Source organism: Astatotilapia calliptera, chromosome 22 (genome assembly GCF_900246225.1).
Source record: "Astatotilapia calliptera chromosome 22, fAstCal1.2, whole genome shotgun sequence".
Lineage (NCBI taxonomy): Eukaryota > Metazoa > Chordata > Actinopteri > Cichliformes > Cichlidae > Astatotilapia > Astatotilapia calliptera.
In genome coordinates, this window is record NC_039322.1 from 5,600,129 (window position 1) to 5,628,092 (window position 27,964).

Sequence of the window (27,964 nt, forward strand, 5' to 3'; positions counted from 1 at the left end):
AGGGAGAAAAAAGAATGACACCATAAACAATAAAAAGGAATGAAAGACATAAAACTGAGGGAGGAGAAGACAGAGAAACTCCAAAAAGAAGAGCGACTAAGAGGAAAGAAAGTGATAGCTGTGGAGTGAAAGGATTCACAGAGACTTAGGGACAGACGGATTAAAAAAATACTGGCATGAAAATGGAGTGACAGAGGGGAAAAATGAGAGCGACAGTTGCAAATAAAAGACTGACTGAGAGTGAGACAGAAATAGTTAAAAAGCTAACAGTGACAGATTGTAAGAAAGAATGACATGGTGAAAGAGCCGTGAGTGATGGAGAAAAGACAAGCGTGTTATAAATATATAAGTCTAAATATCTGTCTCTAAAAATCCAACTATATATAAGTAAGACTGTGATATGAAGCAAGATTACTTACAAGGCTACTGTTTATTTTTTAAATGATTTATCTCATTACATTACTTGCAAATCAAGTCTCTTTAAATTATTGTTGATCGTTTTCCAAACCCCTTGTTAACAAGCTAAAACATGCTGAATAACTGAAATACTCAGTATAAAACCTGTGATATCCTGACAAACATACATGTTTAGGAGCTGAGAAAATCAAGTTTCCTCTCTTGATTTTTTTTTTTTAAGATAAAAGTAAATAAAATGTGTTGAATACAATTTGTATGCTAACAAAGTGGCTTCTTTTTACACAATAAATAGATTGTTCTTTTTAAAGTCTGTTTAATCATAGCTATTTGCAATTCAAACAGCACATGTTTTAAAAATACATTCCCTTTAAAGGACCCAATGTTTGCACATTATGAGGCTTTTTCTGCTCAAGAAGGATTGACACAAAAAAGAAAAAACAAGAAAACTGTGCAGTGGTGAATCAAAACGCACTGTGGATTAATGGTCCAGATGTTAAAGAGCTGACCATGAGCTTCAGTGACCCCGGTTCACATCTTGGGGAAGCCATTTGTTGCTTAACACATCCTGAATCTGTCATATTTGTGCTTGAACTCTTAAACAAAGGCACGTAAAATAACTACTAATAAGGAATGATTATGAAGATGTTTTCTCTGCTTCCCCCACGCTTCCATCTCTGATGAATTAAAAAGATAAATATAGTTGTTGAAGCCTTAATTAATGGCCATTGTGAGCATTTGGGCTGCTCTGCCTCAGCTGCTCAGTGTGAATTTACTAGTAAAAATTCTTCAAGTCAAACAGTTAACATTGCTGGACTGCAAATTCTGCTGCCAGTAAGTGATCAAGTTTTCAATGGCAAGATTAAGTAAGTTTGTCTTTGCTCGCACACTGCATGTACAATATTCTGCAGGATATTCATCCATAAATGTAGCATCAACTGTAAATATAGGAAAAGAAAAGGCTGCCTGGTTATTTTCTGCTTATGCAACTTGTCCTCACTTCCAAGCTGTCAGATCTGGTGCTTGGTCTGGACCTTTTAGGCGTCACGTTGTAACACGCTGGGACCCGTAGCTCTTTGGTGCCAATTTTCAACATGCAGTGCAGTCAACAAGAGCCTCCCAATATCTGGAATAGAAATCATAAGACCAAGATGAAAAATGCTCTGCTGGTTTGTCACTGTCATGCAATTTGTAACCATGGCAATCAAGAACCGCGTAACCATGACAACCAAGGTAATGTGAGAGAAGTTTGTTGCAGGTGGAAAAAGTTGCAAAAATGCACCCTTTCATAATGTTAAACATTCATTAAAAGACAAACTAGGATTGCCTCTCTAAATCTGATATAGTACTAAAGTTGCCTGAACCCATGGAAAGCTTTTAGTGTTTAGTTAAATAAAATCAAACTGTAGCAGAAAAACTAAAACTAAAGCAAAGCAAAGAGGAGAATCAGCAGCTTAACTCTTTACCCTTTGAAAGCCTGCTAGGAGTAACCATCGAAGCTCTTTCCTGAACTGAGCGGGTTCTGTCATATTTCAGGCCTTGCTATAGAATAAAGTGAGTGGGTGTGCATCAGAGTTTTGTGAGGGTCGTCTATGCCTATGCAGCTATCCTTGGAAAAAATTGAAATTATTCTAATGGTCATCAAACCACGTCTTTATTCATGTATACTGAGGTGTCAGAATCTTTTTCATTAAGGGTAGGGGAAAGTTGTCAAAGCTCATCTTTATGGGGGAAAGGCTTCAGGCATTTTTGACTTAAATCATTTATTTCTTTGTGTCTTTAAGTAAGGCATGTGCCAAATTTGCCACAGCGTCCTTAATAAGCCAGAACTGCTGTATTCTATCATGTGTTTTGATGTTAAGCTGTGTTGGAAGAGCTGCATGTCTTAAAAAAGTTCCATACTGTTCGTTTGAATAAGTGGAAGACTTGCACAGAGAATCTGCAAACGGCAGTGTTACAAGAAAGGAAATGCATTTTTGAATGGGGCTGCAATTTAATAAGGATAGCAGGATTTTACAGCACTCAGTGGAATTTATAGGACACATGGGTCACAACCCTCAGGCTTTTTAGACAAGTATCTTATTGAAGGATCTAACTATCATTGTACTCGCACTCTGTGACATGAGATTGTGTGGGTGATTGTTCTTTTGAGAAACTTTCAAAAAGGAGAGGAGATACAAGGGGCAGAGCTTTGATGGAAGTCAGCAATGCAGCAGGCCAGTGGATCTGAAGACAGCCGACTCAAGGCTAGGAGCAGATGAAAGCTGAGAAAAGTGGCATGGAGGATAAGAGAAAGAGGAACACCCAAAATAATGGAGATGAAAGAGAGAATGTGAGAAAGGGAAAGGTCCAACGGCATCTTGGAGAGGAGGAGAGCAGAAGGATGACCTTGAGATAATGTGGGCGAGGAGGTGGACAACAAAGAATAAGAGTGGGGGAAAAATAACAAGGAAGTGTACAGGAGAGGAGTGAAAAAGAGAGCCAAAGGGAAGGTGAGGGTAAATGACAGAGAGCGACTTTCTTTAGTTCGATTGCATGTTTTGTTCGAAACTTTCTGAGTATAATAATTTGTCTCAAAAATGAATATTTGACTTCCTTCAAGCTCTGACAGCTTGGACATAAATGTGTCTCTCCAAAAATAATCTAATAATCCGTTTATTTATATATTATTTATGATACTCTGGGTATCCACTGTACAGGCTATCCAACATACTGTCAAATCTTGCTGCAGGAACTTTCCACCATTAAGTCACTCACCAGTATCAGACCAAACTGTTCTTGGGGCAACCTCGGGGTAAGTCACCAGTGGTAACGTCCCCTGTGAACTACACACCTTCCAAGCCATTTCTGTTTGCATTCCCAAACTAATATGAAATCTGTAGTGATGCAATAGCTGTTCAGGGGCTGGTAATATGTTACCTGTTGTTGACTTGTATTTCATATTTTCTTATTTTCTTGCAAACCTTTTTCAACCTCTATTTTCAGTCTGGCTGCTTTCAAATTCTTGCAAAGATTTTAATATTTTGCTTCAACAAGTGAAAAATATGATCAATTATAAGTAAAGTAGATGTTTAATGAATCTATCCACTGATTTCCCTGTGCTTTATTCATTTCAAAACTAACATTAACAGCTTTTACCAATACTTGGACCTTTAGCGATAGATAGATTAGATTAGATGAAACTTTATTAATCCCTCGGGTGGGTTCCTCCGGGAAATTCAGTAATTCAGTAATGCCAAATACTTTGGCATCAGTACCTATGCCACAGTATTTGTCCCATAAATGAAGTTAAAAGTGACTGTGAAACATACTGATGAACCCAGTTTTTGAAGTCTGGCTACAGAAAAAACAGAAGGTAGTACCCAGCTGCAAAGTTACCAGGACTATGAAAAAATCCTGAGGTGCTGAAATAGACATCATACCTTTTAACTAATGTTTTTTTAGTGATATGGGCATCACAATTTCGTGCCACTAGACTGTTTGGAAGCAAAAATCTCTGTGGTGAACTGACTCTTTTACAAAATGTGTCCCAAATAGACGTACAAAATAATATCCCCCCTTTCCCACGTTCACTGCAATATCAGCAAGTGCATTTATTGTAACAGTTGTGAAATAAAACATTTCTACATGGAGTCTCATTTCCAAGGAAAACATAAATGAGGCTGCAGCCTCACCGCCCACTATAGCAGTTTAGCTCGTCTACCCTGAGGCTGATAAGACATTCAAACTGAAAGCAGAATGTGGCGACATATTGTGGGAGTCAAGAGGCCAGCAGACAGATAATAAGTGGCACAATACGTAGTGCAATTGAAGGAGGAGAGTGCAAGGCTTGAGTAAGTGCAGTATTAGAGCAGAATGTGGGGATTTGACCACGAACAGAAGAAAAATGTTTTGTGATTTCTTTCTTTTCTCTCTTTTTTTGTTCATTATAAGTTTCTTGTTGCTGAAAATGTCGAGATTCTGTGCTTTTATATATACATGTACCTTGATTCTGAATGCCTTTCAAATTGGTTCAGAAACTTTCTAGCAGGGGTTTGAACTTTACCGCACGCTGTGAGTATATAATTCAAAGTGCAATTTCTCGGGGTTGCTGGTTCTTAACACAGGATCATTTTTGTTAAATCAACCTTGAATTTTCTGGTAACCTTAGACGGACTAAAATTTGAAAGAAAAAAATAAAAACTTGCTCCTACCAGCTTGAATATCTGAGAATATCTGTGTTCAGACAGTCATGACCTTCAAAATGATGAATCCTTGGCTTTGGGATCTGGGACTTTGGTGATGCCACAAGTTTTTCCTTGAAATATCTCATCAGTTACTTAGTTTAGTTAGTTTTTAGTTTTACTCTCAGTTTGTCAGGAGCTATGAACAAAAGCATTGTACCAGATTTATCTGCCAGCTCATTTCCATTTGCAGTCCCTGGATAGAGATGCACATTATTAAATAGGGTACAAAAACAATTAAATGCGCAAGATAAAAGACACTAAACTGATTTGTTTGGATGTTCCTGAGTCATGAATTCCAATGACTTTCCATTCTCCTGACATTTCCTCTGATTCCACAAGGATATTTTTTTTAAAAAGAGAAACATCTGATTGGCTGTTGGATTGCCATCCACTACAATTGTTGCTCTATAGCTTCAAGTTTAATAATTAAATTTTACAGCCGCATAAATTTGCATTAATTTATGGCCAAATGCCTGGAAATCAAAACTTTCTAACAGTTATTACTGTATTAAGAACGAATGGGTTTACATGCCTTGAGTAAACTATGATGTTTACTAGGATAACAGTAACTGAGGAAAAACAATACATGAGACAATGTCTGAGGAGGAATAGGAAGAAAAGAGTTGGGAGAAAGAAACATGGATTTTGAGAAGGGAGGGGAAGAACGGAGAAAAATGGAGTGAGAATATGGGGAGAAAGACACGAAGCAGGAGCAGCGGGTCAGCAGATGACAAGAAAGCCAGATAAAGTAGGAAGTTGGGAGAAAGGGGGAGGGAGTCAGTCAGAGGGCAAGAGGGAGGAGAAGAGGCTGACGGCTCGAGTTGAGGAGATCAGTCTGCTTAGTGTCTGTCAGTTCGACAGGAGAAAGACGGAAAACAGCTGGGGGCTCTCACTGCATGCGTGTGTATGTCCATGTGTGTTACTGCCAACTGCCAAGACAGGCTGCCCTGTGTTTGGTATATGTGAGTTTACACCAGAGAGAGAGAGAGAGATGGGGGGCACGGCAAGGACAGCCAGAGATCAAAGACACACCCACACATGTGTGCACACACACACACGCACAGGGAGCAGCCTGTGTTGGCAGTGACTGGTCAGCCTGCAGGACTGTTGGATGTGATTTGGATACCTGCAGAGATAATAGATTCAGAGAGGTCACACTCACACACATCCCACCTGCAGATGCCCAGTCACAGCAGTTCTCACATTCTTAATATGGTAGAGCTGTCATCACTGCACCAAGAGCGAGGCAGAAGGAGAGGGAGACGTTCTAGGATATGAATTTGATTGTTGCGGGGAGAGCGAGAGACAAATGGGAATCCTGGGTATGAATTGAATTGTGGCAGGGAGCGGGGAGAAATTCGTCCTGTGTAATTTCAGACTAAAATGTGCTCGTACACTCTGTTTTGTCCCCTTCACCTCGAGCTTACATCCATTTTTTCCCCCTCATTTCTCTTCATTCCAATCTCCCCCACCCACTTCGCATTATCAAGTTGCTCTGTTAGACTGTTTAGCTTTTCTATATCTGGCGTCTGTACTTTCCCGATTTGTATCTGTGTCCTGTACTTCTATTGCTTTTTGTCGTGTTGTGCATGCAACGGTCCTGTTCACTGTGTTTTTGTTGTTTTGTTCTGCACTGTTGCCTTTTGCTCCCTGTGCAAAAGCTTCTGCCTTTCCTTCTGGTTATTTGAGGTCAGATAATGTTTCCCAAGAGTGTCTGATGCAGCTGTATTAGCCTGTGGAAAATTACATCAACAAGTTACCATCACAAGAAATACTGGTTTTGTTTTGTTCATTTGCACTACAGTTAAACTCATAAAAAGACATTTAGTTTACCAAGCAGATTTCCTGTTCTTTGTCATAAATATGTTAGAACTCAACTTACTTGTATTGCTTACATTTGCATGCATCTGGCTGCAAATTCTGAAAAAGATGGAGGCGATTAACGGTTGAATAATAAGTGATCTGTTCTGCCCTGGTGGTAAACATAATCATGAAATTCTAGGAATCAACTGGCTATGAATCAAACGCAACCCAGTTCATGTTAGGACTGGCACAGAAATGTAAGAATTTAATCCAAGCAATCAACAAAAAACATCAGATTTTTTTCCCATGGTCAAATTGGAGCAGTGCTCGACTTTGAAAACGGAAACAGAACTTTGGCAAAGGAAAGTTAGCCATTTGGCATTTGAATCACTAACAACAAAGTAAGAACAGAAAACACAGCCAGTAGTTACAATATTATTTTTGTTGGCCCATATCATTTCTATCTTATTGTTGACCTTGCTATAATTACTTTTTCATTGTCATGCAATGGACTGGACAACTACACTTGTACAAATAAGCAAGATTTTAGTAACTTGATGACCTAATTCCGCCAAATCTATGGTATGGTTTAGCGTATAGAGCAGGGGTGGGTAACTCCAGGCCTCGAGGGCCAGTGTCCTGCAGGTTTTAGATGTGTCCTTGATCCAACACAGCTGATTCAAATGGCTAAATTACCTGCTCAACATGTCTTGAAGTTCTCCAGAGGCCTGGTAATGAACTAATCAGTTGACCCCCGGGTGATATCTTAAACCTGCAGGAAACCGGCGCTCGAGGCCTGGAGTTGCCTACCTCAGTTATACAGAGTCCGTAACATGATTTGGTACATTTGGCATGGATCAGGGATCTCTCTACTCTATAGTCGGTGCTTCCTGTATAGCCAGTATACATCCTGTACAAGGTGACCTGTTCTGTATTCATAAACAATGTGTCAGTCATTGTTCATGAATACAAAAAAGTTATTAAAACTAAATGATCACTAAGCAGCAGCTGATGGTTTGTGAACTGAATTTCAGCAGATGCCATCTTTCTTTTGATCTTCACAGCGATTGTTAACCTGCACACAGACAGAGCCTGTTGAAGCGTGACCGGTCACTGATCATATTTTCAAATGAATCGGCATCTACTTCAGCAGCTGCTGTTAGCAACAGTAATCATTTTAATAATACACTACAGACCTCTGTGGTTTTAGCAAAGTCAAGCAAAGATGAATTGTATACACAGAGCACTTTGATGTCCCATGAAAATTACTGTTATTATTATAATTTAGTTTCGCCCATATGTGTAAAAACCTCAAAACAAACTTTTTTATACTTTTAGTTCTGCTTCCACAGTGATTTGTACCAATCTTCTGCTGACGTTACAAACAAGTCTGAACTAACTGCAACCTCTTGGCCCAAGCACAAACAATCCTTCCATAAAGGGAGTCAGTGACGTGTTGTTGAGAAAAAAGGAAGAGCTGCCTGTTCAAATCCATAATTTTTAATTAATAATATAATTTCATTCAGGTGGTGAACTTTAAAAAACACAAAACTGTATTTGCTTCTCATCTGTTGGCCACTGATCTTAATGTTCTTTCTCCGATGAGACAGACGTTGATTATAAGTGCAATAAATGCATTAGCTGATCGTACCTGTCAGATAATTGTTTCAGTGCTTGTGCGCAGCTTCGGAGCGAGGGAGGCTCTTCCCTGAAGCCTGTGAATTGAATGCCTTGTGTTTGAGTGTTATGACAACTGACTAAGTGGGTAATGAGGATTCATGTGAGGAGGTGGGCCTGTGGGGAAATGTGCTGTATTCACCAGAATTGCCTGCTTTATCAGTGATCTGTGTGCCTTCGAGCTCAACAGGATTCCTGCCTGTGAGGGCTCATCTTTTAATGTGTTGCTCATAGAAAAGCGAATTTTGATTAAAAGTGCTTTTAATTTGTTGCACTGTTTACCCAGAATCAACAGTGATGTTTATTGTGTTTATCATAGTTTGCAAACCCAAATAGGATAAAAATGTTAATGTTCTGGATGAAATACTCGCTCGTCTCTGTATTACAACCATGATTTGTAATGATATACATTACATGAGAAGGTCATGGGATTCTGGGGCTGATTTCCCCTCGCGCAGCAGATCTGTCGCTGTCGGAAACTAAAGTGTTAATGTTTGTATTGGTCCCCTGATCCTCCCTTATTAATTTGTGTTCGGCTTTGTAATCTGGTTATTTGCCACTTGCTTCTCATTCTGGCAGAAAATATCAGTAATTAGGGCTCAGTGCTTCACTGGCCACAATGCTCTCTTCTTAGTGTTTTACTGTAGAGTGCTTGTTAAAATGGACTTGTGTCGCTTTGAAATGAAATGAGCCAAATCCACCCCCATTGTTGGAATCCACCCGTCTATCTCAGTGATTCACAGCCTGAGCCAACCCAGGAGTGATGAGTCACAAGCTGATTTTTAGAAAAATTAGCAATTAAAAACGGATGTAAGCAGTGAAACGTGATCACTAAGTCTGCATCGTATGTTTTTTTTCCTTGTAAAATGTAAAATGTTTGTAATTTCCTGGCTTCCTTCTATAATTGATAATTAAACTTGCTCTGCTGCAAACCGCGATGCATATTTATGGCTCCAGTAGGAAGTCGCATGGATTATTTCTGTCTGTTTTCAAGCTGAAAAGGCTGAGATAAATGACTTTAAAGTCACTTAGTTTTAGACACAGGCCAGATTGACACGTGGACTCTCACGGTATGGAGGAGGCTTTTAATTATTCTCCCTGAAATATGCACAATTGAGATAACAAGGTAACATTAAACTGTTTCTGACAGGGTCACGGCTCTTTGAGAATATGGGTGAAATTGAGACTGGCAGGTGTCATGCACACACACTCACACAGGCACACGCATCAATGAGTCAGTTCCTTTTGTGTAATGAAGCCTTTTACTGTGCCAGACAACAGTTAAAAAGCCGGTCATACAGCAGGAGTGGAGGCACTTGCATGTAAGCAGTCGCTAATGGGCTTTTAACAGGGCTGCTAAACACACCTGATTGTAGTGCTGGATGATAGCGGCGAGACTGGCATTCCTGGACGGCATTCTCACAGCAAGCGCTGGGCAATAGCGGGCTAAACAAAAATGGGGACCAGGAAATGTGTCCAAGCGATTGCTGGTGGATAAATGCGAGGATTCTTGTGCCAGGAGCAGCCTGTCAAAAACTGAGAATTAAAATTAGCAGGCTTGCATGCCAGCCCCTTTACTCACACTGAATGAGTTAGTCGACTAATCTGTAAAAACAACTTACCCATCTCATCAATTCTCACTCATTTCCCAACCACAAGTCTAACGGCGCTACTCCAAGATAGTAAAAACGGTTACTCTACTTTAGATCTCGCTGTTATTTTGCTCATTACACAATTATTTACAGAGATTACTCATTAGACCGAGAAATTTCATTTATTCGAGGTTGTTTTTTCAATGCCGGGCTTCCTTGATATGTTATTTTGATTTTTCAATAAAACCCAGATTAGTAAATGAAAATTAGATGAGGTGAAGGCGACGAGGGACAATGGGTCTGACTGTAAAAAGGGTTGTTGACCAAAGGCTCTTTATTTAATTGAAGTTTCCAGTGACGGTCTGCTCCAGATTTAAGAGGACAGGTGTTATTTTAATCAACCTGCATTAAAGTGCAAAAAGAAACCACAAAGAGAACGCACTGCCCTGTGGCAGGTCAGCAGCCTATCAGAGGGCTTCTGTCAGAAATTCAATTTAAGTATTTTTAAAATTTTTGTTCTGTGTGATAGTCCTTTACCTGATCCAATAATACCAAGTGTTACCAAGTTCTGCTCAGGACTTTCATAGTATTTCCTAATATTAGCCTTATTGTGTTCTTTTGCCTTTTGCTTATCTTTTCTTCCAATATTGGATAACCATCTAATTTGTTCACAGCTACATCTCTTATATCTCGAGCCTCTTCTCCTCTTTCTTTTTTTGAATAATTCCTTTTGATGAATTCCTCGCTGGCCTTTGATCTTCGCAAGCAGATTGCAAGTGTATTGAGCAGTGGAAATATCAGATAGAGGAGGCAAACTCTTCAATGGAACTGTGGGGAGAGCCACAGAGCCTTGATCAACAAGGCAGGGGCATGAAAAGAAATGCACTGCTCTTGAAAAAGGAGAATGGAACAAAAGCTATTGACATCAGCGCTTTGGATTCTTTGTTTTGTGATATTATGACAGACGTGTATCATTTGGTGCAGCATGGACAGAATCATGCTCGGCTTTCTCCCATCTCCAACCTTTTCCCCAAAAATCAAAAACAAAACAGGAAAAAAAGCAAATATAGTGAATTCTCTGTGCAGTTGCTACATTTGTTTTCTCCTGAATATGTTGTTCTCCTGTCCTGTCATTGCTTTTCAAACGTACACGGCTTTGTTTATGTTGTAGAGGAGGACCTCAGGGCTGGAGCAGCAAAGGTGGGCTTTTGAAAACAGAGACCTAAAATATTGAACCTTGTGTTCTTTACCTCGGCATTGCTGTCGGTGTTCTTTTTTTAATGCGTAAACATAACCTGCAGTGAAGAGGCTTTGTTCGCTAGATTACACACTCCGGCTTCTCTCTGGGTGCATTATGCTGGAACAACACCTGGGAGAACCTATGCACACATCAAGAGCTGAACTTTGATCTTTATATGGGCAAAAGGCAACATTTTTTGCTTTGCTTATCATTATTCACATCTGTGATTATTGCACAATGTGATCACAGTAGAGTAATGACACCATCTCCATTCGGATTGGTTAAAATGCAATATTTTTCCTGCTACTGGGTAAGACATCTTAAAGGAAACTGAAAGGTTGATTTTTATAACTAAAAAAAGAAAGAGGGCAGCGCTTTTCTTTAGTTGTTGGTATTATTAGCTTTGGTGAGGTAGATGGGATAAGAATGCTGGAACAGCTGGAGCTGTAGAAACCAGGCAATAAAAAAAAACAAATTGCTAGAGGAATTTAAGAGGAGTGTGTAAAATAAATAAAAGTATTCAACTTCAACTTAGGAGGAACATTTACTCGATGGAGGAAGTAAACCCTTTCAAGGGTTCATCAACATTATTCCCAGCAGATCATTAAGAAAGTCTAATCCAACTGTGTGAACTTGAATGTTTTCTTTAAGCATCACCTGCTTCTGCGTTCACAAAGACAGTACAACACCCTGAACAGCTTTAAGGGGTAAATACCTTGCTCAAGGGTGCTTTCCCCAGTATTTGTTGAGGAAGAAAGAACCACTCTCGTTCACTTTACCCAGACATTTTCAGCCTTTCCTGGGGCCTTTCTCACAAGGCGGGATTAGGGGGTTATCTGGACACCATGTAACACCCAGAACAGCTCTTCTTTTTTACTTCAGACTATGTTCTGGCTTTGAAGGGTGTTCCGGGTTTTGCTCATCAAAGATATACAGTTAACTTGGGAATCCTCCTTTGTGAAAACAGTCCCTGGGCTTAAACCAACATATTTTCAGTCCAAAACCGACTGCTATGTTGTCAGCTTTAGGACTAAAACACTCAGAGTGGGATGAAATTGTCCGTGCCTGTTTTGATGTCACACCTAACAGGGACACACACACACATATCTATGGATCGATCGATAGATCGATGGATCGATGGATCGATCTATCTAGAGAGATCACCCCTGAATGATCAGATTCCATTGAATTATTTTCATGTATTTGACAAGTACAGTGCTCATTAATCTACAGGAAAATAACTGTAAATGAACCCTTTAGACTTTTTTCCCTCTGTATTGCAAGACTCTCAAGGTTGCATTTTGAGAAATTACGCCAAGAAAACAGCAATGCAACCTCTTGTTGCCTCTCGAGTACTCTTGTGTAGAGATCCATCTTTTTGCCATCTTTAAACATTCAGCACATGCAAATAACAGGGACTGCTCCTTTGTAATGTCATGTCTCCGTTTTACCTTTTTCTGTTGTAGATTTGCATGCATGAAATACCTGAGCAGTTGGGAGATAAGCTATCTACACTAAGGTGCCCTACAAATTATACTGTGTAACTAAATTGCATATCTGCCACCTATTCATTATTGTAACAATGGCTTTTGTGTGGAGTATCATGAACCTTATCAAGCTCTCGACGGTGTAAGGGTGTCAGAGAGAATGGAAATCCCTGCTACATTTATCATCAAAAGGCCTTCAAACCTGATTAAAGATGACTATATGCAGCACTCATTTAGTATCAAATACCAATTACTGGTGAGTCAGTTCTCATCGTGAGACATGCACAGAGACACCACAGCTGTAAAACTGCTTTAACGCTTCTTTAAAGATACAGGTGAATGAATATGGTGCCTTTGTAAAATACCAACTTTCAGAAATGAAAACCAGTACAGTCCTTATAAGATTGTCCACTGGGCGTTTTTGGAAATAAGTGCCAGAGGATTTTGAAAGTGTTTCATAAGCCCATAGGCCATATCATTTTCTCAGCCCACAGAGGATTATGCAGCCCTTCAGTTCCAGTTAAAAAAGAAAAAGAGAAAAAAAGAAAAGAAAAGAAAAAAAATCGCTATAACTGGAGTTAATAGGTTGTCAGTTGACAGCACAGTAACACTGAAAAGCCACCCACAGTGTAAACATGCCAATTATTTCAGCTGTCAGCTACCCATTAATGTTAAACTGAAAGTATTTTTTTTCTGCCTTTGTGACTCAGTCTATCACCTCGCATGCCTGACAATTAATGCCAAAAATAATTGAAATTACAGTTCTTTAACCTATTGAAAATTAAGGATTATCATTCAAAATTGGAACATTTTTGCTGGTAACTTCACAGATTTTTGCAAATCCTTTATTTCTCTCACATAAAATTACCTCTCCTTCACTGAGAACCAATCGCGTTTCGCTTTGTAGCGATGCGCCGCAACTTAATTTTCTATTTTGACATAAAAGATTGACTTGAAGCAGTATTATTCCTCCATTTCAATAAACTGCTTACTGTTAAGACAATTGAGTTGTCACAGTATTCATGGACGCTATTCAGAGACCTGAATTATCGCTTGCCTGAGTGTGCCTGGTGGCCGTTATCATTTCACCGTTACATTTCTAGACTTCTTTCCACCTGCAGATGCAGTCTGAGAAAAATGAGTTTGAAATCACACCAGGGAACTAATCACACAGAGCATTCATCATCAAACCAACAGTTGCACATTTACAGAGATTGTTCGGGGTGATTCCAGCTGTCACAAGCATAGCTAATTTGCTATTTCAATTCCTGTAAACAACCTTGTGCACTTTCATCACATGTGCTGCAAGAACTAAATCTAATTAACCAAAGACTAGGTGCTTCCCCTGCAAGCTCGAGGTAATTAGGGGTCAGTGATGTGCAGAGAGACAACAACTTGCAAAACTTTTTTGCCCTTTTCTATAGCGCATTTTGTTTTTTAACAGTTGCATGTTGACTATTTTTGTCTGTTTTAAATGAAAGGACCTGAACCGTTAATGATCCTTAGAAAATTTGGTTACATGCAGAATGAAAATCACTACATGGTCTGCTCTGTAGTCACATCATTTGTTGGCAACAGTGATATAAACTGAAGTGTAGTGGATGGTGCTTGTTGTGGTTACATAAGGAGTTTTTTCAGCGTTAATGATAAATATCTGATTTGTCGGATTCGAATCGGCTTTTTCTCAACTTTGATTCGTCTGTGAGTGAGAAGTAATGATGGCAAGCTTTTGCTTTGAGGACTTTGAATGTTGTCAAGGCTAAGATTCATAGGAATTGTACAGAAATAAATGCTGCCAGACAGAAAAACCGCCGTCTACAGACCATATCAGTTCACCTTTTTATAAAACAAATATCAACATTTTCGAAATTGAAAACCAAACATCTATGGAAAGAATGAGAATGTATACAGCCTTGGTATTTAGGTGACATTTGTTAAAATGTAGCAGAAGCTGTCGAGTGTGAGCTGATACAGTAACTGTTTGTGTGGAACTAAAGCTGTCCTTGTAACAAGTAATCTCCCTTTTCGCTTCCCTCTGCCGTGTTGTTGATCAGTGCTCTGCTACTGAAAAGATAGCTATGATTATGAGCTGTCAAATACCAATTACCGGTAATTCAAGTCCCCAGTTAGTGGTGGATGAGACAGTCACTCAACTCCAACGCCTTCCTCTTCTCTTCTAATTCACATGACCTTTGATGAATTGTATTTTTTTCATTCATGAAAGTCATGAGGAGATTTTAATGGCTGCTGACGTGCTATACAGTGGATCAAAATGACTGATATCACACACTGTTGTCTAGGGCTGCCACGATTGGTCGACTAGTCACGATTACGTCAACTATCAAAATCGTCGACGACTGATTTAATAGTCGACGCATCGTTTGAAGGTTTGTAAGATCACAAAAGACGAAGGAATAAGTAGTAGGATTTAAGAGTGTAATAACGGACTGAAACAGAAGATGGCAGCACTGCATGTACAAGGATGCCAGCTGCCGTTAAACCCAGAAGAAGAAGAAGAAGAAGAAGCTGTGTCCCAGAATTCATAGCGCAGCCCAGCTCAGTTTACAACAATGGCAGCAGCTAGTTAGTTTTAATATTACTCGTATTATTCTTTCTGGGTCACAAAATAAACGTTTAACATATTTTCAGGCGAGAATGTAGCTGTGTAAACCTCAAATATCTGCTCAGTTTATCAAGACACCACATATTTTCAAAAGCACTTTTCGGAGACGTCTGTTACCCACTAGCTCGATAGCTAGCCGGGGGCAAGGCTCACTAGAGCCCGTGAGAACACCGGACTCCCGGCAAATCGTTTTCAAACCCACCGCCGTCTTTCACTACTCAGGTTAAATATATATAAGTCACTTAAATAACTTAAAAATGTTATTGTTTGGCTTTTTTTTTGTATTTTATTTGTTCCTGAGTAAATCGGTTTGGCTGAGATTAAAGTTATAGTTTTTATACAGCTGAATAAACGTCAAGACGACAACTGATTATCAGAAGTGTGAGATGCTCGAGAATATACTCCGGTGTCCGAAATATTTTAGATAGCAAGGAGTTTATTAAACTTCACCGAAACAATCTGAAAATTTCATTAAAATTTAATAAACTATCATCTTGTCTTTATTTTTAGTTAGCACATACCGTAAACACTTAAAGCTGTAAGCTAATGATAGTTATATAAGAGCAGATGCATGCTGGTGCAATAAGCTGTACTCCAATGGATGCATGATCTGATTAGTCGACTAATCGCAAAAATAATCTGTGACTAGTCGACTATCAAAATAATCGTTTGTGGCAGCCCTACTGTTGTCCTGTTCTAACTTCAGACTCTGCGACTAAATATAAGCAATAAAAATGTGATGCTTTCAAGACCCCAACCCTGTTATCAGCCAATTACACGACCACTTACATGAAGGATTATAACTTATCCATCCATTTTCTTCCACTTATCCGGGGCCGGGTCGCGGGGGCAGCAGCCCAAGCAGAGAAGCTCAAACCAGTCCAGAACACCCAGGTGCTCCCAGGCCAGCCGAGAGATCTAATCTCTCCAGCGTGTCCTGGGTCTAACCCGGGGCCTTCTCCCCATGGGACATGCCCAGAACACCTCACCCAGGAGGCATCCTTGTCAGATGCCCGAACTGCCTCAACTGGCTCCTTTCGACGTGGAGGAGCAGCGGCTCTACTCTGAGCCCCTCCCGAACGCCCGAACTTCTCACCCTAGCTCTAAGGGAGAGGCCAGCCACCCTTTGGAGGAAGCTCATTTCCGCTGCTTGTATCCGCGATCTCATTCTTTCCGTCACTACCCAGAGCTTGTGACCATTGTTGAGGGTAGAGGCGTAGATCGACCGGGAAATAATGTCTTCACCACAACAGACTGGTACAGCATCGCATCACTGCGGCCACCCCACCAATCCGTCTCTCGATCTCCTGCTCCCTTTTCCCGACATCTTAAACAATACGCTGTGATACTTAAACTCCTCCACAAGGGCAGGAACTCGTCCCTGACCCAGAGTGGGCACTCCACCTTTTTCAAGATGAGGACCATGGCCTCAGATTTATAACTAAACTCACCTTCATTAGTCTAAAGCCCATCTTTGGTGTCTCACATAGGTGTACTGGCTCACCTTGTCACTGCTGCCTTCCTCTCCATCGTTCGCCTCTTACTCCTCCTTCGTCTAAAAATGTATTTTCCATTGTAACCGAAGCTCTTATATAAAATTCCAATAATGCCATGAGCAATGCTGAGTGAGGAAACTGTGATTAAACCTTCATTGCATGAATCTTTCATTTTCCATCTCTCGTTAGCAGCACAGTTACAGTATATTTGTGACGATATTGGCAGCCTACAGCTCAGTTTATGCTTGATCACTCAACGCTTTCGACAGCTGTCTCTCGACAAAGAAGGTATGTTGCACCTCCACCTACATTCATACCCGAGTGACAAAAGCTGGAGGATAGAGATATGATTAAGCGAAGTGATCGCGCATTTAACACCACGTACCTGGGGGCTCTGCCAAGACAGATGTTGTTTGGCTCGTGAATGAGCACAGAAAAGAAACAGAAACGAAACAGGCAATTTTATATTATATGAATCAGCGATGTAGAAGAATACTTATTTCAAGACTCCAGACCTGTTATGGACGGAAGTCTATAAATTAGTGCCTTGTTCGGTAAAGTGCTACTTTTGTTTCTGAACTACTCAGTGGGGGAAAGAAGTCTTCAGCTAAAGTTTGAAGTATGGAGTCTATGAAAAAGTGAAAGGTACTTCTAGTCAGTTTTATTCAGTTTGGCTAGAGGCCTTTCTTCTTAGTCCTTTGATCGCAGAGAAACAGGCCATAAAAAATGAAAACAGAGTATAAAACACTAATAAGAGAACTGAAAGTGAAAATACTCAGTTGTTTTAAACTATAACAGTGAGAAATAAGCAGGGGGACACAAAAAACATTTGTAAATCATACACTGAAAATCAGGGTTGGGCAACTCCAGGCCTTGAGGGTCGGTGTCCTGCAGGTTTAAGATATCACCCTGGGTCAGCACACCTGAATCAAACGATTAGTTCATTACCAGGCCTCTGGAGAACTTCAAGACATGTTGAGGAGGTAATTTAGCCATTTGAATCAGCTGTGTTGGATCAAGGACACATCTAAAACCTGCAGGACACCGGCCCTTGTGGTGTTGGACACCCCTGCTGTAAATAAAAGATGGATGTAGCTACTTTAACACCACCCACTGGTTTTCAAACTCAAAGTTTAAATATAAACTGTAGCATTTTGGACACCACCGTGTTGATTTCTTGGTATCAGGAGGAGAGGGTTAAGTGTTGTTATCAGCTAATGCTAAGATTAGTTTGCAGGTTCCATCCATAGACTGATTCCACACACGACACATGGACACCTGTTAATTAGTGCCAAGTAACATATAAAGAAACATAAAATACTAGCATTTCTCTCACAAAACTGAAGCACGTGCTGCTACTATTATTAATCACACAGTGAGCCACATTATTAGACACATAATTCCTTTAAAAATGCAAAGTGACTCGAATTAGGTGAAACGTAACAAACAGCTAGAGGCTATATCTGCCTCAATCACCATCAGCCTCTCAGTCTAAGGAGCCGTGACCTAAAAATAATTTTAAAGCCTTCTTGGTATAAAGGGTTAAATTGGCTCCTGGGACCAAAGCTGTCCTTTTACACAAAGGTGTCAATGTGATTATTTCGTCTGTAAAGCTGCTTCTATAGGGATTTACCTCCTTTAGAAGCAGCCATGAATGAAAATGCACTTTTTGGCATTTGCTTCATTTTTCATCCCTCAAGGTTTTTGCTTGGTAAAAGTAGTAATCTGGATTTTCTGCAAAATTACAGCAAATGGTACAGCTTGGGAGGAAAATAACCTCTACTGATTGTTACCTTGGTCAGCCATAAATATATCCCCTGCTGCCAACAATTTGTGATTTAGTCACAAAGGGAAAAATACAGCTATGGATTCATAATGTACCGCTGATATGTTTAAAGTCATTCTCCATGCAGAAGCCTGAGCTTTTCAAATGCATCCATTCTTTCACTTTTATCAGCTGACAGCTGCTGGCAATCAACCAGATAAAAGCTGACATAGCTGACATCATGACAGGCTGACAGAAAACTCCAAAACAAAACAGCTGTGGTTCATTGCCTTCTATAAGCATGTGATTTGGATGTTAATGTGGATGACTGAGCACCCCATCAGCATATTCCTCACGTTCTTCCTGCATGCCTGTCTACATGGGGAATCTCCACATAAACAGGCAAATGCCACAAGCCTCTAAATGTCAATTAACTGTGATTCATCTCCCTGGTGCTTTGAGAGAGACGCAGAATGTGGCTGTTCACCTACACCTTCCCTTTTTGACTTTCTGTTTGTGTTTAGCTGTTGCTCCAATCCACAGTGACTTCCAGTAGGAATAAGCTACAAACTGTGGGATCACTGGGGTTGCAAGCTGGAGAGGATTAAAAAGATAAGAATTATTGTGGTGCACTGACACCAATTTCCTTGATAGCGGGACAAACATTTGTACGTTATGCTTCCAGAAAACAATACAATTAGGCATAAGCAATGATGACACTTGATTTCACAGGGCTGAGTGTTTTCTGTAAGCAACTTACTTTAGCAACCTTTAAAGTTTATGTTTCAATAAAGCTGAAGAAAAATAAAATATATACATACTTGGACTGTTCATTGAGAGCTTTCCCCAGTTTTAGGCGATAGAAGAGCAGGCTCCTGATCTTTTCAGATTGCTTTTATTTAATAAAAATTCTATTTGATTTTTTTTTAAAAATCAAAACTTCTCTTTCTTGGCTATTAGCTGAGGTCTTTTGAACCTCACCCATCTGCATCTTTAAAGATTTAAAGACTGTTGGAGATGCAGTGGCCTAGAAGTTGGGGTGAGTGTGGCATGGCCTAAAACGCCCTCGGCAGCTGAGAACCTACTTCATGTCCCGATGGGCCTGACATTTGCTGCATGGCACTCCCCTGCTCTCATTCCCCACATTTCCCATCTGCAGTACTTGCATTCAACATGTTAATTACAACTATTCAATAAAGGCAGTTACTGATTGCAATGTCTCTATGCACCAGAACTACTAAAAGCAAATAACAGAAAACAACTCAAGTAGAATTTTGACTTTTTTTCTTCTTTTTTGGGGAGTTAAAGCCTTCACCCAATATCCAAGTATGCAATTACACCTTTTTATTACTTTTTCTTCTTCTTTTTCATTTGGGTTTCTTCCTTTAGGAGTTAAAACATTAGATCATCCGCCTCCGCCTTTATCACCCCAGCTTTCTGCATGTATTCCTTCACTGTCTCCATAAACCTCTGAGGTCTTTCCCTTCTCCTCTTGTCTTTCAGCTGCATATTCAACATTCTTTGTCCAGTGTATCCGCTGAGACTTGTTAGACACTTCTCTGCACATGTCCAAGCCATCTCAGCCTCGCCTCTCTAACTTTGTCTCCAAGCCATTCATGCAAACGTGCTCAAACAAACAGACTCACAAATAGCTTAACATCTTCAACTGGGCCACCTCCAGCTCCACCTCCTCTCTTTTTTTAGTGCCAGTGTTTCCAAACCACATATCATAGCAGGCCTCATTTTGGAAACCTCCCCTTCCTCTCTTTCTGCTATCCTTGCTGCTGTCCCACCCCTGACACTAATGTCCACCCACTCCCCCCCTGCCTCTGCCGTCCTCTCCTGTGTGCCGTCCGTTTGCTTATGATGGTTGACCACAGGTCGCTGTTACCCATCTCCCCTATTCTGTCTTGCTTCTGCTGACTTTCATTCCTCTTCACTCCAGAGCACATCTCCACCTCTCTGCACTCTCAGTACATATCACAGTGTTGTCTACCTTACTACTTACCATGAACCAGGAAGCTGCTGTGGAACTATTTTTTACCTTTCACTCTCACCTAGTGTTTGATAGTCACGTCTCGGTTTCTTTTGCTATCACTACATTTCCAGAGATACCATAATCATGCTGATAGAACTGATAGAACCAGTATTTAGTGTTTTCTTAACATAATTTACCCACTTTTTTTTTAAATCTTTTGAGACTGATTTCATGTTTGACAACAACTTTTGTGAGCTTTCATTTTTTTTTTCATGCAAGTCTTCTGTAGCTTAGATGATATTTTTCCACACGATGTATTATATTTGCACACTCTGACAAACTAAATGTCAGTGTTTAAAACGTAGCCTATACACTGCAGCAAACAAGTATCAGCTTGGATGGTTAACCTCAAAACAAGCAGCAACTTTGCTGCAGCTGAGATCACGCTGGTCTGTATGTACAGTCAGAATGAAAACTTTCTCACCCTCTCACTCGTCTCATCTCAGGGAGCCAGTAGGTTCGGTCTCCATCTGACTCTGAGGAAATGAATCATCTGTGGTGTCATCTCATGCTCTCTGCTCCCTTATTTTACTTTTCAAGGATTTAGCTTTTTCTCCTCGTGTCGCTTTTTGACCATTTTTAAAACTTCCCCTCTCTCCGGTTTTCTTTATTTCCTCCTCCAGTCTACTCCTCCACCTCTCTCAGCTTCAGACATTCCTTTAGTCGCTTTTCCTCGTTTATTCCGTAATATTTATTCCCCTAAATAAATGTTTCTACCATCCTTCTCAAAGCTCCTTTCATATTCTTCCTGACATCGTTTTCTTTCACTGTTTAGCTCTTTTAACCTCAATACACCTCATTTTCCTTCACCATCATCCCCTCTTCCTCTCTTTTCTCCCTGTTTCTGTTTATTATATTTTTCCCCGTGCGTCACAGAAGAGATTTCATTGACCACTATGAATAACCCAAACATTTATGTGGTTCATGGCTTTGGTGAGACCATCTGGTGTGTCTGTGTATTTCTGCATTTTGGTTTCTTTATGAATAGTGGGAGTTGTGTGTTGATGTGTTTAATTAAGTGAAATTAATCCGCGTTTTTGTTTATGAGAAAAGAAAAAAGCAAATGTGAACAAAAATGACATCGAAAGAGAAGCAAATGGGGAAAACAGATTCAAACTCTGCTGTTTTCGTTGTTGTCGGGTTGTGTAAAAACTTAATTTATTTTATTTGCATGTCTATATGTGTGTGTGTCTGTGTGTGTGAGTGTGTTGGACCCACAGTAGGAATGGATAAATGGTTTGACAGCCCGTTGTCTCCCTTGGGGTAAAAAGTGTGCTTCAGTGACTCAGTCAGTCTTATCTGCACTCACATTACAGTGAGATGCTGTGATTTATGCGCACACTCTGACGTACAACGATCACACATGCACACATCAGTCCTGCGCTGTAAAGCATGCATATGACTTCACACACAAAATCCACTCCCGCACACATGGTTGGACACGCGGATGCGCGCATGCTGTAAATCCAAAACAACCCAAGACCTCCTGCAGCACACAACCTTCACACTTCTTTTGTTAGTGTGACTGCGTTTTACAGCTGATTTTCGGGCTAAATCCCGGCCAGCTCATTCACCTCCATGGTGCAGAATGTAACATATTGTCCTAATCAATCCCTCACACACTAAGAGGCTTTTTCCAAACACACCCGAGGCTAGCTAGCGGTTATAGCTAGCGGTTAGTGAGTGCTTATCCCCTTTTTCTTGTGGTGAGAGTAAGAGGCCGGCTCCCCACAAGAATTTTATCTTTACAGGCACAGAAGCTGGCTGAGAGGGCAGAGACTAAGGGGAGGTAGACAAGAAAGGCCTTGGTAGGATTTGATCCCGGGTCAGCAGGGGATCTGGAGCTTGAATGAGTGAAAGCAGCAGGTCAAGTAAAAAACAAGAAAAAGAAAGAGAAAAGCTTCATTAAGTTACTCCAAATGAGTGTTTGATGGCTCACTGTGAAAAACAACATTTTGACTGCAAAGCATGAACATTTGGACACGCTTAAAATGTCACTCCCAGTCTCATATGATTGTTTATGGATGTTGCCAAACACTTTGAGCTGCTGGATTTGGCCCAGATTGTATTAAGAAAGGATTACAAGTTCTCTGATCCTTTGTCTTTTCATTTTTCTTTCTTATTCTGGTTGAGCCATTTTCTGTCTTTCTCCCTCTGTTGGCTACAAGAATTACAAGTTCATTAAAGTCCTTCAATTTTAAGAAATTTATACAGCAAGTGAATATTTTCTCACTAGGGGGAAAACAACACAACAAAGAGCCTACATGCAGTTTAAAGCAATGTTCTGAGGAGCACTTTTTTAAACCTGCTGTTTTGCAGAATGTGTCTAGCTCAGGGTTTCCTGCACTTCTGTTGCAAGCCTGAAATGCATTTTCTGCAACATCAGTTCTGTTTGGCAGATCAATCTGAAATTCAGTTGACGTCCGGCTCTCCTGTGGAGAGTATTTGAACAAAGAAACCTGATACATGGGTAGGAACACCAATTCTTGTTGGCAAGAAAATAGCGTATCACAGCAGCACAGTGACATTTTGTTACAAATTGATAAAAAGGGATAAAGTATAGGTTTGAAAGGAGGTCTGGCAGCTGCATAGAGCTGAGTCAGTCAATTACAGAATGACGGATGAATGTTAAAAAACTAATTCCTCTTGTCCAGTTTAAACTCTGTGTTCTGACACAGCCTGCGGGTCAACAGGTGGCACACAGTGTTGAGGCATTGCTTGGCTGTTAGCATATGTGTTTGATCTCTGTTTAAGTTTGATCGCAGAGGGCGGCTCTCCCGGCTTGTTTTCATTAAACCTGTGCTGGCCTTGTTGACCTTCTCTGCTCCCTCAACACTTTTCACTTCAGCTTGAAAGGAAAAGTTACAGGTGCCTTCCTTTGAATTGCAAACAGATGAAAGGCAAAGTAACCAACCGTGTTCCTAGAGGCTCGCCCCCTAGCGATGTCTCCTGGTAGACAAGCTTTACTGTAATGAGGAGGACCCAGGTGAAGGAAGCCTCTGCCTGAGGCTTTTTTACCAAAGACTAATGATTCTGAATTTTTATTTCTTTCTCTTTAAGGAGCTTGTCTCTTTTCTCTCATGGTCTCCTGTTCGTTTAATCCTCTTTCTCGCTCTGTTTTGAGTATAGTTCTCTAAATTATCTATAATGAATGAAGGAGGTTGATCCTTCACAATCATGGCAAACAAAACGTGGGAGGGGAAAATATCAGTCACAGCAAGTGCATTTAATTAAAAGCCCACTGAAAATGCTTTCCTCTCAGATTCTTACCTCTTTTAGTCCCTGTTTGTTCAACTTCCTCTTTTAAATTTATTACAAAGAAATATGATGATATGAATGATTGCATAATCTCTCTTCTCCTTTCTCTTTCTTCTGCTTTCAGAAATTGGGGCTCCAAAAGTGCAAGTTGCGGAGGAGCTGGAGGCGTATCCCACAGAGTCTGTTGAGCTCAGCTGCCAATTTAACGATGGAGGTGGTCTGACCAAGCTCACACAGGTTAGCAGATGAAAGACAACATTGTTAATAATTCCAGAAGTGCTGAGATTCAGAGCTTAAAAGTAAGGCGTGCACTGTAGCCTAATGGACACGCTTATTTAGGGGTCAAATGGCCAGTCTCTCCTCCATGATCTGTTCATTCGACCGGTAACATAAAGACATGCCAATAAGGAAACTCATGGTAAAAGTTTCCAAGAAACTGAACAGTTTAAAAATAAATAGATACAAAAAGTTATCTAGACTGTCTCCGGTAGGAAGACTCAGGTGGCAAAACAAGAGAGACGATAAAAGGAGGAAATAGTTTCTAAGAGAACATAAGTAAGGGTAATTGCCACATGGCATCTGATGTCAAATTGTTATTCTAAACAACCTTTTAAAGAGGAAGGGGCTTCTTGAGCTTAAGGCTGTCTAGCAGTGGTCTCAGAGGATGAGAGGCAATATCTAAACCACATCTCAGGAGAGGAAACAAGGCCAAAGCCATAACAGCATTTCAAAGAGGATGATGAGAAAGAAAAACATTTGTACTGACATATCCAAGTCTTAGATTTATGGCAAAAAGAGAGGGTTGTGAGGAGGCGAAGAGGAAAAAAGAGCGATAGTGCAGTGTGAGTGCAACAAGGTGGTGGGAATAAAGGGTTGAAACGACATTATACAGGTGAATCTGGGTTGGGAATCCCACTACTGCTACCTTGCGACTGAAAACCAGTACCTTACTGTGTACAACACTGCCACAGTATAATTTTGGTATCATTTAGAGAATCAGTGGCGGTAAGGGAACCGAACATTTTTGTGATGTTGACAGCGTGACATGAAACGAGATGTGAAAAGCTGGAAATGCCCTGACACACAAAATGTCCCTAAACGCGACACGCTGTGATTTAAAAGTTAGGTTTCATGTTGATTAATGATATCCGGGCTGTCAAGCAGCTGGATCGCTTGGATGCAGAGACCAAGCTCCCACCTGGTGTTACTGGTGATTTGCTGTGAAGTGCTGTGATCGGGCACTTGCTCCGGATACAAAGCGCTCTTACCGAGAAGAAGTTGCACTTCTCGATACTCCATCCTCACATCTTGGAAATGGATTCACACTGCAGCAGAATAATGACCCAAACACACATCAAAGGTTCGCAAGCACTTAAGACCAAAGACCAAGGAGTCCTCAGCTCCACTGAATCTTTTTAATCTCATTTGAAGACTGAGAGAGCCAAACATTCCTGACACCATGAGAACCATTCGAACGAACGTCAGATCATGCTGAGATAATGTGGGTTATCAGATTTTGCATAAAACTGTGGAGCCGATGCGGCTCGAGAACTGCTGTCAAAAGGGGGGCAAAGCAAATACAGATATAATCTAAAATTTATGTAAATTTTGTAGAGATTCACTCAAAGCTGGTTTTATCATTTGGCATGAATATTCTTGAGATAAATTGGGAACTAATGCAAAATAGAAGAATGTTTTGGATCCCACTGTACATCCTAAGATGTCTTATTATTTATTGCTGCGTGCATGTTGTAAAGCATGAATAAATTGATAAGGCTTCCATCCATCTCCATATGATTTTATGCTTGGCAGACATGGAGAAATAAAAACAAGTGCAGGAATGAAGATGTTCAGTGAGCCTGCTACTTATACATCCACTAAAGCTGCTGTTGTTCTGTTGTGGTACTTGCAAACAAACTGTAATCAGTGTTGTAACAAAGCCCTGCACAAACCGCTGAAAGCTAAACATGTGAAACATCATCTTGTTTTAGCTGCTTGAAGCTTTGTTGACACAGAATCAGAATATATAATATAAAAGTCCGCAGTAGTCGAATATGTACATTTTCAGCAGCCTGAGTAATGGTTTGCTAATTGAACAAATAAAAATCATCAACGCGACAGAGAGGAGGGGATCAAAGCTTTGTCAAGTTTTCCAGCTGCAGATATGAAGAAACCATTCTTGTGCTATGAGGTTTATATTCCTCATGGACCACAATAATGGACCTCAGCCTCCTGCCAGAGGGGAGTGACTCCAAAAGTTTATATGTGGGGTGCGAGGGGTCAGCAACAATCTTTCATGCTCGACTCGGTGTCCTGCAGGCATACAGGTCTTGTAGAGAAGGCAGATTGCAGCCAATCACCTTCTCACCAAAACTGATGACACGCTGCAGTCAGCCTTTGTCCTTGGCAGTGGCAGCAGCGTACCAGATGGTGATGGAGGAGCAGAAGTACACCATCAATGAACTCAGCTGGTTGAGTTTCTGCTGCAGGAAGTACTTCCTCTGCTGTGCTTTCTTGATGAGGGAGCTGATGTTTGGCTCCCGCATGAAGGCCTGTGAGATTATGGTTGCCAGAAAGGGGAAAGACCTCACAGCGTCTATGCACTAGGCAGTCAATTCAGACCTCATCGATGGCTGATTGGCCCATTTATTAAAGGCATAATGATTTCTAGATGTCATCCCCGCCTCTTTTTCTCCCCATCACCTTGTCTGACACACTATCCCTCCAACAAAGGCACAAAATTCCCCAAAAATTAACCTTACAAAAATGTTTGGCATAGCATTGCAGAGCACAGACTGGGATTTTCTGTACTTGAAATAAGAAAACGGTGCACATTTTTAGAAACTCTCTTGTTAAAGACACTCACTGCGTTGCTCTTATTTGTAAACACAAAAATAGTTGTTGTTGTGTCGAGAATGAAAGGTTGGAGCTTAAGAGAGAAATTCAAATGTTACCTAGTTCCTGATCTGACGCACACAGACACAAACAGGTTTTTTTAAAATCTATATTCTTTTAGTCATTGTTGTTTCTATTACTGGTTCTACTTTACTGTTTGTTTTGTGCTGTTAGTTTAAACCAAACTTGGGACAAGGTCTGCAAATGAGCTGTGTGGGTTAGATTTCACTTAAATGTAACAACATTTATAGACACTGTTACTGATAAAAACAAATGCATACATAGATGCACACATAAGCCAAACTCTGTGTGGAGTTGGTCTGCTGATTAGGCTTTTAGAGGTTTTATTATTGGATGCAGTTGGCAACAAAGAGCACCGTTACTTTCAGCCTTTCAAAAATGAAATGATCCTCATGTAGAAACAATTAATTCACCACATATGTAAGTTTTTTTCCAATTAGAATTCACATTTAAACTAGAAATGTACATTTTTAAATGATATTTTGGCAGTTTGCATCCATCTCAGAAAGATGGAAGCAGCTATTCAAGTTCCAACAAACACTAAGCCGCCAGTTTGCCACTCCACAGAAAACAGGCAAGGTTACTGACATACATGTGAGCTGAAAAAGATTCAACATGTTAAAACTGATACTTTGGAGCTGATGGAAAGTTAACAGCAGAGGTGGGACCAAGTCATTGTTTTGCAAGTCTCAAGTAAGTCTCAAGTCTTTATCCTCAAGTCTCAAGTCAAGTCTCAAGTAATGTCAGGCAAGTCAGAGTCGAGTCTCAAGTCACTGGTGTAAAAGTCCGAGTCAAGTCACAAGTCTGAAACTTTGAATTTCAAGTCCTTTCGAGTCTTTAAAAAAAAAAAACAACGAAAAAATAATGTTGCAGTTATGCTAAATGTAAATATTAGACCATGTAATTTTAAATCTGTGTTTTTCTCAACACATGACAAAAGTGAACGTAGAAAATATACACAAATTGTGAAATTGCACCTCTTTAAAATGCAGCTCAATTAAACCTAGCTCCAAGAATAATTTTCACCGACAGTTCTGAGATAAGCTGCATGTTATTCTTGGATGCGCTTGTAGGACCGGCTTTAAAATCGCATGACAAAAATATCATACACATAAAAAAAAACTGTATCACCAACGTAGCCTGGAAAACATTTGCTAGTTAGATGAAGTCAGCTATCTCATTGTAGCATATTTATATGCATATTTATAATCATACGGTTCTTGGAGTGAGTGCACACACTCATGAAGTTTAGTAACTTCAGGTCACTGCAACAAGCCCAGGTACAGTTTACCGACGGATGGGTGCAGGACCTTGAAATGCACCGTGTAGAAAGTAAAGACCATCGTACGTATCATAAGTTTACCGGTCTCACAAATTGTCGTCATAAATACACATTCGTTAACCGTTTATTAATAGGACCTTTGAGCTC

General features: G+C 40.3%; 1 protein-coding gene across 3 annotated transcripts in view; it reads left to right on the forward strand.

Moving 5' to 3' along the window:
• The window catches only part of LOC113014137 (nectin-2-like), a 321,873-nt gene that overhangs the window by 104,491 nt on the left and 189,418 nt on the right, over positions 1–27,964 (forward strand). For all 3 annotated transcript variants that reach the window (XM_026155450.1, XM_026155452.1, XM_026155451.1), the window contains exon 2: positions 23,744–23,856. In XM_026155450.1, the coding sequence (XP_026011235.1) occupies positions 23,744–23,856 (113 nt within the window). The remainder of the gene's footprint in view (positions 1–23,743; positions 23,857–27,964) is intronic.